This window comes from Macaca mulatta, chromosome 19 (genome assembly GCF_049350105.2).
Source record: "Macaca mulatta isolate MMU2019108-1 chromosome 19, T2T-MMU8v2.0, whole genome shotgun sequence".
NCBI classification, from domain to species: domain Eukaryota; kingdom Metazoa; phylum Chordata; class Mammalia; order Primates; family Cercopithecidae; genus Macaca; species Macaca mulatta.
The window spans coordinates 22,934,726-22,947,398 of record NC_133424.1 but is presented as its reverse complement, the minus strand read 5'-3'; the positions used below and the strand labels follow the sequence as shown (position 1 = coordinate 22,947,398).

Below are 12,673 nucleotides of genomic sequence, written 5' to 3'. Positions count from 1 at the left end.
GTTTGTCACTGCTGTCTCCCGTGGGGGTGTGGCTGAGCAAAGTGTCTTGAGCTGCATTGTGCATGTTTGATACTTACTCCATATGATCGTAGTGATTTATTGGGTGTCTTCACTGGGGCAGGGATGCTTGCATGTGTAATATTGCTAAGAGCTAATAGAAAGGCCAGGACCAAACCTATTTGCTCATGGGGTGTGCAAGTCCGTCTAGACATTTTCAGTGTCTTGCTTTAGGTGAATTAAGCTACATAAGCACGGAGAGAAGTATAGTTGTGAGGTGCTGTCTTTCGGGTTGTGACAATGAGGGCCCATATTTAGTAGTGAACAAGTGCATGAGAGCAAGGAAGTAGGAAAGAGAAGGAGTGGGATGAAGTTAAGAGGGGTAAAGTGAAGTAATTTTGTGTTAGTTGAGGAAATGGCAGTTGAAGTTGTGCACACCTAAAGGATGAAAACGCGATCTCTGGCTAGGTGTGTGAAAGCTTTTGTTTTTGGGGTTTGGCAAGAGTAAATTTTTGGAGAAGAAGTCAGAGATGGGGGTGGGGGGGTTTGTTGATAGTTTCCTGCGTTATTTGCAGTGTGATTGAAAATGGATTACATGGTAATTATTGGTATGTCCTACAAGCATGAATTAAATAACACCTTGTAAAACTTATGTGGGGCTAGGATATTGAACGTAGGTGCGATTAATAATGGCATGGACTAGGAATCAAAGAGGTTCTGCGGGACGTGTTGTGGTGGGACCAGCTTTCTGCAATGGGGTCGCGTGCAGACCAGAGATAAAAGATACCAAATGCATGGAGAGCTCCCGAGACTGGTTAATAGGGTGATAGACCCGTGATCCATCGAGATGTCTTATTTAAGGGGAACGTGTGGGCGATCTTAGTTATATGGCCCTGAGGTAAACAACCAGATGCCGGATACAGTTCATTATAGCTACCCCCACGATTTATGGGCCCGGAGCGAGGAGAGTAGCACTCTTGTGCGGGATACTGATTTCATGGAGGATGGTGAACAAGGGACACCTAAGTGAGGGGGGTATCCGTGGTGAGGAGGATTAATTTAACTTGGATGTTAAATTAAATCTCACCACTCCCATTCAGCATAGTATTAGAAGTTCTCATGAGGGCAATCAGGCAAGAAAAAGATATAATGGGTATTCAAATAGGAAAAGAGGAAGCCAAATTCTCTCTGTTTGCAAATGACATGATTGTATATTTAGAAAACCCCATTGTCTCAGCCCAAAATCTCTTTAAGCTGATAAGCAACTTCAGCAAACTCTCAGGATATAAAATCAATGTGCAAAAATCACAAGCATTCCTATACACCAATAATAGAGAGAGAGCCTGAGTCAAATAGAGAGTCAAATCATGACTCAGCTCCCATTCACAATTGCTACAAAGAGAATAAAATACCTAGAAATACAACCACCAAGGGATGTGAAGGACCTCTTCAGGGACAACTACAAACCACTGCTCAAGAAAGTAAGGGAGGACACAAACAAATGGAAGACCATTCCATGCTCATGGATAGGAAGAACTGATTACGTGAAAATGGCCATACTGCCCAAAGTGATTTATAGATTCAATGCTATCCCCATCAAGCTACCACTAACTTTCTTCACAGATTTTGAAAAAACTGAATTTAATATGGAACCAGAAAAAAAGCTCATATAGCCAAGACAATCCTAAGCAAAAAGAACAAAGCTGGAGGCATCATGCTACCTGACTTCAAACTATATTACAAGGCTACAGTAACCAAAACAGTATGGTACTGGTATCAAAACAGATATACAGATCAATGGAACAGAACAGAGGCCTCAGAAATAACATCACACATCTACAACCATCTGATCTTTGACAAACCTGAAAAAAACAAGCAATGGGGAAAGAATTCCCTATTTAATAAATCGTGTTGAAAAAACTGGCTAGCCATATTCAGAAACCTGAAACTGGACCCCTTCCTTATACCTTATAGAAAAATTAACTCAAGATGGATTACAGACTTAAATGTAACACCTCAAACCATAAAAACCCTAAAAGAAAACCTAGACAACGCCATTCAGGACACAGGCATGGGCAAAGACTTCATAACTAAAACACCAAAAGCAATGGCAACAAAAGCCAAATTGACAAATGGGACCTAATTAAACTAAAGAGCTTCTGCACAGCAAAAGAAACTATCAGAGTGAATAGGCAACCTACAGAATGGGGGAAAAATTTTCCAATATATCCATCTGACAAAGGGCTAATATCCAGGATCTATAAAGAACTTAAACAAATTTACAAGAAAAAAAAAAATCAAAAAGTGGACAAAGGATATGAACAGATACTTCTCAAAAAAAGATATTTATGTGGCCAACAAACATATGAAAAAAAGCTCATCATCACGGGTCATTAGAGAAATGCAAATGAAAACCACAATGAGATACCATTTCATCCGTTAGAATGGTGATCATTAAAAAGTCAGGAAATAACAGATGCTCGAGAAGATGTGGAGAAGTACGAATGCTTTTACACTGTTGGTTGGAGTGTAAATTAGTTCAGCGATTGTGGAAGACAATGTGGCAATTCCCCAAGGATCCAGAACTAGAAATACCATTTGACTCAGCAATTCTATTACTGGGTACCCAAAAAATTATAAATCATTCTACTATAAAGACACATGCACACATACGTTTATTGCAGCACTATTCACAATAGCAAAGATTTGGAACCCACCCAAATGCCCATTAGTAATAGACTGGATAAAGAAAATGTGGCACATACACACCACGTAACAGTATGCAGCCATAAAAAAGGATGAGCTCATGTCCTTTGCAGAGACATGGATAAAGCTGGAAACCATCATTCTCAGCAAACTAACACAAGAACAGAAAACCAAACACAGCATGGTCTCACTCATAAGTGGGAGTTGAACAACGACAACACAGGGACACAGGAAGGGGAACATCACACACCGGGGCCTGTGGTGGGGTGGGAGGCTAGTGGATGAATAACATTAGGAAAAATACCTAATGTAGATAACAGGTTGATAGGTACAGCAAACCACCAGAGCACATGCATACCTATGTAACAAACCTGTACGCTCTGCACATGTACCCCAGAATTTAAAGTATAATTTAAAAAAAAATCAAAACAGAATATTAATAAGGAAACAGACTACTTAAAGGTGGTATAAAACAAATATTTCTGACAGAGGTATAGAGAGCACTCCTCAACATCAGGATACACACCCTTCTCAATAGCTCATACAACATATTTCTTGATAGACCACCTCTTAGGCCAAAAAAGAAGTCTTACCAAATTTTTTAAAACTGAAATTTTATGAATTATTTTCTATGACTAAACTCAAATGCAAGTATACAACAATAATAGACAGAAACTGGAAAAAAAAAAAAATGTGAGGCATGGTGGCTCACGTCTGTTATCCCAGCACTTTGGGAGGCCGAGGCAGGTGGATCACGAGGTCAGGAGATCAAGACCATTCTGACTAACATAGTGAAACCCTGTCTCTACTAAAATGTGAAAAACTAGCCAGGCTTGGTGGCACACATCTGTAGTCCCAGCTACTCAGGAGGCTGAGGCAAAGGAATCGCTTGAACCCAGGAGGCAGAGGTTGCAGTGAGCCGAGATCGTGCCACTGCACTCCAGCCTGGAGATAGAGCAAGACTCCGTCTTAAAAAAAAAAAAAAAACCATATATATATATATACACACACATAGGAATTTAACAAAACACTCGAGCACGCTCTTATGTAAAGGTTGTAATAGTTAATATTGTAAAGATGTTCATCCTGGTCAATCCTGGTCAATGTAATCTACAAATTTAATGAAATGTTTTTCAAATTTCTCATTGTATTTTTGAAGAAACAGAAACAGCAACCCCAAAAGTATATCGAACCCCAAAGGCAATAAAGTTCCCATCAATCTTAAAATAATAATAATAATAGGCCGGGCGCGGTGGCTCAAGCCTGTAATCCCAGCACTTTGGGAGGCCGAGACGGGCGGATCAGGAGGTCAGGAGATCGAGACCATCCTGGCTAACACGGTGAAACCCCGTCTCTACTAAAAAAAAAAAAATACAAAAAACTAGCCGGGCGAGGTGGCGGGCGCCTGTAGTCCCAGCTACTCAGGAGGCTGAGGCAGGAGAATGGCGGGAACCCGGGAGGCGGAGCTTGCAGTGAGCTGAGATCCGGCCACAGCACTCCAGCCTGGGCGACAGAGCGAGACTCTGTCTCAAAAAAAAAAATAAAATAAAAATAAAAATAATAATAATAATAATAATAATAATAAAGGAATGCTGCAGGCATTAAAGTTCCTGATTTCAAAAGACATTACAAAGCTACAGAATTAAAACAATCTGGTATAAGGATGAAAATTAAACTAATGAAATAGAATGCAACCCATATATATATACTTTAACATGTATGGTCATATGAGGAGTCATTTACATAGCAATAATTATTACTGTAAGCTAACAGGTAAAGGCAATGCAAATTTCTGTCACCAAATCATTCAGTAAATACAATTTGAAATATAAAAATACTGGAATATCACTCAGTTTTCAAAAAGCAGAAAACAGTCTACCAATTATAAAGATAAATCTTGATAACGTTATGCAAAATGAAATGTCAGCCACAAAAAGACAAAGATTGTAAGAGATAGATAGATAGAAAGCATTTACACTCTTAGAAGCAGATAAAAAGAAAAAGGTGCCCTATTTGCTTAACCCCCAACAGCAAGAAAGTTTGTCAGTCATCCATGACAAAAATGTCTTAATGAGAGAACCAGGCATCATGGTTAGTATCTGTAATGACAGCTACATGGTACAGTAAGGTTGGAGAATTGCTTCAGGCCAAAATATTACGACCAACCTGGGTTATGCAGTGAGACCCCATCTCGGAAATAAGTGCCTTTAAGAGAGCTTTGAGATCCAGGGAGGGAATTGTGAAACTTTGCTGAGCCCAAGATTGAGGAGCACCCTTTTCAGAAGGCAAGCTTTCATTTAGGTGGCAAACTACAGGACCCCTGCTCTTGACTACAGACCAGAAAATGTCCCACCCAACTCCATCCCACTGAGAATTTTGAACTTACTCTGTAAGCATCCCAAACTTCTCCCAGCCACAGTCTGTGAGAGGTCTTGGTCTTCCAGAAGCCTGGAGAGATACCCATTTAGAGCCAAGCTGGCAGGCCTGCAGACCTTGGTCCCAATAACAGTTCCATGACTCAGTTCCAGCTTCCTAAGCCACAGTTCATCGCCAGTTCTACCTATGTAGAAACCCACAGTGACCTCAGAAATCCTCTCTGGTACTCAGTACAAGCCATACTAATCCACATCCTAATATAAAGCCCACCATATGCAGACCTGACTGCAGAAACCTGCCCTAGCATCTATCCTACTGAGCAAAGTCCTGAAGGATATTCACTGTGTCCAAAAGTAAAATGCGAATTACAACTACCCAAGTCCTTTATGATAAGCTGACCCTAGTGCAGAGCCAGCAGCCTTGTGACCAAGCTACAACCCCGCTCTACTACAAACCCAGAGGGCATTCTATCACCCTGGGGGCCCAAGAAAGGAAGATTTTTACCCTCTGAAACCAGTTTATCAAAACTTTGAGGTGTTTGCTCCTTCAAATTGAGACACCAACGCAAAAGTATATTGTGCCCATCGTCAAAGCTTCTATTTTAACACAGCACTGGATGTATGTGGAAGAAAAATTAGTCAAAAAATTTTTAAAGTCATTGAAATTGAAGACAAGTAAAACATTGCTGCTTGTAGATCATGCAATGTTCTCTATAAAAAAAAACCATAAACAGTACATTAAAACCTTTTAAAACAAATAAATACACTCAGCAAATTAGCAAAATATAAAATTAACACACAAGTTATGATTCCATACACTTAAACTATCTGATAAAATAGAGGAAGAAAACAATCTTATTTAAAATAGCACTAAAATAATAAATATCTGAGGACAAATTTAACCGAGGAACTGAAAAACTTTTCAAGTGAAAGATTTATCAATGAAAAAATAAGAAAACACAAATAAATTTAAATACATTTTCTCTATCGATTCAAAGAATAAACGCTAAAACACCATATTATCCAAAGTGATCTCTAGATTCAATAAACTTTCTATCAATATTCCAGTGGTTTTTTTTCACAGTAATGAAAAATACAATCATAAAATTTACATGAAACTACAAAAAACTGTGAATAGCCAAAGCAATCTTGAAGAAAAAGAAAAAAGCAGAAGGACATCATACTTTATAATTTCAAACTATATTTCAAGAGTATAATAAAAACAGGATGAAATGTGCAGAAAAATGAACAAAAAACACCCAATAATACAGAAATCACTACTCTCACACATTTCAGAGATGATGGAAAAAGAGAACTTAAAAGATAGTCTAACATGGAGTGTCTTGAAATTATGCAAACATCTGTGTGTCCACAAAAACAAAAATGAAAAAACTCAGATTGCACACTCTCTTGTATGCCATGAACAGTACTTTGGCTGTCACTGTAAACTTGAAGGAAGATTACTGAAGGGAAAGAAGAATTCTTAGATATTTTAAAAGCAAAAGAGAGAAGATGCCCCTGTGTGAGAGAAAATTTAAAAATAAAAATAAAAATTAGGCTTTCCAGAAACTATTTCTTTTGGAACACTGCTTCCCATATCACTTTAGGGACTTGCTTTCTTCTTGACTTTGGACCTGTCATCCACGTTGTCTGTTGTATTCACTCTCACCTACCTGGGGGTTCTTCCGCCATCTCATGTCTCTTCATATTCCAGGGCTCTTTTCCTTGCTCCAGAAAAATGATCAGGTCTGGCTTAGGGACAGCAATACCTGTTTTATTAAAAATAAGTAACATGCCTCTTGCTCATATTCTCCAATTAACAACTTAATAATGTGCTCAGTAAAGAGGATTTAACACAATGTTCTAATACATTTATCCCAAAATACTAAATTACAACAGAAATTTCTAAATATTTAGAAAATACTCTAATTTTGTGGGTTCTTACTTTTATCACCTGGTACTACTGAATTAAAAATTGGTGGTGGTAATTAGATTTTAAAGTGTGAGCAATAATATTTTATGCCAGTAAAATTTTGAAATTACCATTAATCTAAAGTGAAGGACAGAGAGGAGCTCAAGAATGTGGTAAGTTCAGGTCAAGATGAAACATCTTGAAATTTTTTTCTCTATGGAAAACTCCCTGTGATTTTCTTGAAAACAGAAATCTGAAGCATAAATTACCAAAAAGAAATTATACAAAAGAGCAATACTGGACGGGCGCGGTGGCTCAAGCCTGTAATCTCAGCACTTTGGGAGGTCGAGACGGGCGGATCACGAGGTCAGGAGATCAAGACCATCCTGGCTAACCCGGTGAAACCCCGTCTCTACTAAAAAAATACAAAAAATTAGCCGGGCGAGGTGGCGGCGCCTGTAGTCCCAGCTACTCGGGAGGCTGAGGCAGGAGAATGGCGTGAACCCGGGAGGCAGAGCTTGCAGTGAGCTGAGATCCGTCCACTGCACTCCAGGCTGGGCGACAGAGTCAGACTACGTCTCAAAAAAAAAAAAAAAAAAAAAAAAAGAGCAATGCTGTTGGGAGCCGAAAGCCTGAGGGCTGTGACCAACTCAGCATTCCACTGGACTTGAATGAATCAAACGGCAAATTGTTTATCATGAATGCAGAATGTGGGCAAACTTCCTTCTGCTCATGCCGCCAGAAGGTACACTGAGGACAGTCACTCCCTGGGTTAACTACTGGGTTAACTACCTCCTTGAGGTTAACTACTGGAACATCTGGAGAGTACTGTTCAAAGAATACAGTCACTAAGTCAAGCAGCTGACCACAACCTCCCCCTTCTCCCTATCTCCTTTACTCAATAAATATGAAGAGCTATAGAAGTTCATGGCCCTTGTTCACTAGAAGCAAGGAGTCCCCTGGTGCCGTCTTTGTCTTTATTCCTGCATTCAACCTCCTTTGTTCAGGCCAATAAAGTCCGCAGCAAAATGAAACCTATCGCGTACACTAGGAATTGCATATTAAAGTTATTCTCACCCAGGAAGACCAGGTTTCTGTAGTTCTCTAACATCACATTCCTATATAAATTCTGCTGTGCAGTGTCCAGGCATTGCCACTCCTCCACAGAGAATTCTATGGCCACATCCCGAAATGTCAATGATCCCTGGAAAACACACACAAACACACTTATTTACCAAGTGGTCATGGGCATAATTTTTAATTTGACTCAACGTAAAATGGAGAGAGTAAACAGAGCTGGTTCTGACTTCTAAGAGTGACTGAAATAATTCAATAAAATAGTTTTCCACTAGAAATATTCTCTAATGTATTCTCTAACTCTGAGAAAACAAAGTGTTATAAGATCCATAACACCAGTGTATATAGTGTATTTTTCTGGACAATAAAGTATAAAATTGAGGGCATAAACACTAACATGTACAATTTTGAGTGCTACATTTACATCATACAGAATTAATCGTGTGCCGGGCATGGTAGCTCATGCCTGTAATCCCAGCACTTTGGGAGGCAGAGGCGGGCAGATCACCTGAGGTCGGGAGTTTGAGACCAGTCTGACCAACATGGAGAAACCCCGTCCCTACTAAAAACACAAAATTAGCTGGGCATGGTGCTTTGTGCTTGTAATTCTAGCTACTTGGGAGGCTGAGGCAGGAAAATCGTTTGAATCCAGGAGGCGGAGGTTGCGGTGAGCTGAGATCGCACCATTGCCCTCCAGCCTGGACAACAAGAGTGAAACTCTATCTCAAAAAAAAAAAAAAAAAAAAAGAATTAATTGTGTGTATTTTTCAGATGGACATACTTTTGTATATTATTCAGATGGAACAGACATGTTGAGTTAGAAGCTATCACTCAAATTTTTATGTGTACAATAAGCTGGAGATCCTGTTAATGCAGATTTTTTTTTTTTTCAGAAGATCAGGGATAAAGTCTGAGTTGCTGAATTTTTAACAAGCTCATCAGTATGCCAATGTTTTTGGCCCAAAAAGACTATTTTGTCAAATATCCAGTAATTGAATGACCCTGTGTTTTTCTGGTTTGTAAATAAAGATGAGAGCCTTCATTTTCAAAAAACAGACAAATGCAAAGGAAACCTAAGAAAGAAGGGCAGCTGCCAGATTAAATGTGGTGGTTTGTTCACATCAGCTGCGTAAAGATACTTAAAAATGAAGAGAAAAATAATTAATTCTATAGTAAAACATGTATCAGAGAGCTTATCAACTAAGTGATTTATTAACATCAACTACATTAGAACAAACTTTTATAATGTCCTGATGCACCCAGAAGGACACAGCATTACTGCTGAGATACTGCCCCCTGAAAGGTAAATTATAGTCTGAATTTAACCATAAGGAAACATTAGTTTTATGGAAAGTTCAAGATACAGGTATCTCCCATGTTCTGTAATTTTTAATAGTGATTTTAAATAGTCTTTCTTTAGCACTGTAAAGAGCAGTTATCGCCTATCAAATTTTTTATAATTTTCTGGGTAATAAATACCATACTGCTTCAATGGGTATTTTCTTAATCCTGTACTGCATAGACATAATAAAGAACACAGATGAAACCTCAACATTACATGTTCTCTGTCTTCACTAAAAACCCCAGGTTTTCCCCAACAGGAATTTGGAGTATCTACACCTTCCCATGTTCAACAGCCACAAAGGGACATTTTTAATATTGCAGATTATAAATTCATAGTGAGATTTCTGCATGGCATATAAGAAGCCATAATGTAGAGAAGGCTCTGGTATATAGAAAAATATATTTTTCAGAGACTTTGATTATTGTAAGAATTTTTTAAAGTAAAGACAAACTCATTAGGGAGGAAAAACACAAGTAGAGAAGTACAGGTTTGCAAGTACCAAACTTGTTTCCTGGAGGAAGCAGAGTGGACACAGATCTTGATCTGAGACATATTTAGCTGAAAAAAAAAAAAAAGGCCATTTTTTCCTCTTTCTCCTCCTTCTCTAGGATTATTTCTCAGATAAAATTCTCTGGGCAAATTATACCTGCATCTTGAGAACATGCCTTTAAAAGTGTCAGCACCACAGGTCTACCTGCTGTCACCACATCCACAGGCAGAAGAACCAAGACAGAGAAACTCCACCCATTTCTGTCCTTTATAGGAGAAGAGATTGAGAAACAATGAGTAGCTCCACAGAGATAAAAATACACTTTTATTTTGTCCTCAGGAGCCATCCCCTGACACAGGCACCAGCAATTTCCACTACAGTACTGGAAATATGGGCCACGCTGTCCTGTCCCTACCAAATCCAAACAGAACGGGTTCTTGAACCACTCTTTAATGCAAAGATGGAACTTAACTCTCATGAATGTATTTTGAATTCCTCATACTTGATTCTGACCTCACCTTAGAGTCACATGAACCACTTAATTAAAATAACATGGTGGCTTCCACCAGAACAATAAACAGAATCCATGGACAGGGCACAAGTAAAGAGAGTTCTGCAAAATGGCCAGGTGACACTCATTAGAAGCCTGGGCTGATAACCCAGCACCCTTGTCACAACACAAATATTTCTGGTACAAATGAAGACAATCATTCTTCATTCTAAAGTATTATACTCTTTGCTGACTCTAAAGTTTACAGAGAAAACAGAAGGTAGCAATTTCTGAGTAAGTCTGCATTTGGAAAACAACATGTGCACATGTACTAATGCAATGTTTATTAAGCAGGTACTATGTGCTCAATAGGATGTTACAGAGCACTGTGATAGCACATTATGTGGTTTAATCCTAATAACACCCTGTGAGTCGATACTACGTGTTCAATAATTCCAAGGCTTTAAAGGACCCAGCATTTTTATTTCTATTTCTGTTGATCTGTCATTGATTTTTTCAAAAAATGCAAAGAATAAAAGGTAAATATAGACAGATGAAAGAGATACAGATGGAAAGAGTTTAATGCAATTTAGATAAATTTTTATTGTGTTTATACTTACTTTCTTGGGACTTGTGAATCAACTACTAGATCTGCAGGAACAGAAAACAAGTTGCTAAATAATGTTTCTGCAAGCACTGGTTTTAATAAAAAATTTGAAAAGTAAGATCCTATAATACATACTTTATATTTCCCATTTATCTGTTGGGTTGCAGAAAATGTTCAGCAGCAGCTCTAAAAAGGCAACAGGATTCATGACCCAAAACTCTGATCTCTTCTAATCAGTTCTGTGAGGCAAGATGCCAGGGTAGAGCCAAACATAAATAAGGACTCTAAAAAGGGTGAATATGAACAGGGCTGGGGCAGAGTGTACAGCCGATGTACAATTAAGTTCTCTGTGCCACTGGGGGGTATTGTCAGTTCATTTTTTTAAAGCTTACTTAAGTAAACCTAAGTCTGAGTTTGTATAATTTTAATCTTTTTTGCCACTGCCCTGCAAATTTTATATTATATGCTAATAAGCAATTTTTTAAAATCCCTTAAGGTTATCTAGAATAATTTTTTTAGAAGAAAAGTAAGTATTCTGGCCAGGTGCGGTGGCTCACGCCTAGAATCCCAGCACTTTGGGAGGCTGAGGTGGGTAGATCACAAGGTCAGGAAATCGAGACCATCCTGACTAACACGGTGAAACCTGTCTCTACTAAAAATACAAAAAAAAAAAAAAAAAAAAATTAGCTGGGCGTGGTGGCAGGCGCCTGTGGTCCCGGCGACTCAGAAACCTGAGGCAGGAGAATAGCATGAACCCGGGAGGAGGAGCTTGCCGTGAGCCGAGATCGCGCCACTGGACTCCAGCCTGGGCGACAGAGCGAGACTCTGTCTCAAATAAAAAAAAAGAAAAGTATTCTTAGCAGGCTAAAATAAATACAAATAATAATGACGACTCTTCTAAGTTCAGGTGTAGACATCAGAAGCCACAGTATAAAGAAAGTGGCCCAAATAAAGCCCCAATTTTTTGCACACGTCTATTTACTGTACCCACCATCTGATGTATATTTCAACCATATTTCCAGTTGCTAGTCTAGGCTAAAACTGCCAGGATGGTAGGAACCATGACTGCTTCATCTATTTTTCTTTTCTTTTTCTGTTTTTTGAGATGAAGTCTCACTTTGTTGCCCAGGCTGGAGTGCAAAGATGGGATCTCGGCTTACTGCAGCCTCCACTTCCCAGGTTCAAGAGATTCTCCTGCCTCAGCCTTGCAAGTAGCCAAGCCTACAGGCATGAGCCACCACACCCAGCTACTTTTGGTATTTTTAGTAGAGATAGGATTTCACCATGTTGGCCAGGCTGGTCTCAAACTCCTGATCTCAGATGATCCACCCATCTTGGCTTCCCAAAGTGCTGCGGTTACAGGTATGAGCCACTGCACCTGGCCTGCTTCATCTATTTTTTTTAATGACTATATGAAATGAAAGCAATTAGTTTATCTGTTTGAGCCTCCAGACCTCCTGATTTTTTACCCAAGTACCAGGGAACTGGAAAAACTCTCATCTGGGTACCAATCAAAGATACTTCTTGTGTAAGGGGCAAAACAAACACAGGATGACTCATTTCTCTCATACTGGGACAGAAGCAGAATTAATCACTCTTGTCAGCCTGACACAATTCTGTTCTGGACATTCTCAAATGTCTCAAAGATTCACAGGTGATTGTGAGAGGGTTCCC

General features: G+C 39.1%; 1 protein-coding gene across 1 annotated transcript in view; it reads right to left on the bottom strand.

The window, feature by feature from the left end:
• The window catches only part of LOC106995638 (zinc finger protein 728-like), a 56,687-nt gene that overhangs the window by 31,672 nt on the left and 12,342 nt on the right, over positions 1–12,673 (bottom strand). The window contains exons 2-3 of the mRNA XM_077979898.1: positions 8,068–8,194; positions 6,752–6,847 (exon numbers count right to left, since the gene is read on the bottom strand). Coding sequence (XP_077836024.1) covers positions 6,752–6,847; positions 8,068–8,194 — 223 coding nt within the window. The remainder of the gene's footprint in view (positions 1–6,751; positions 6,848–8,067; positions 8,195–12,673) is intronic.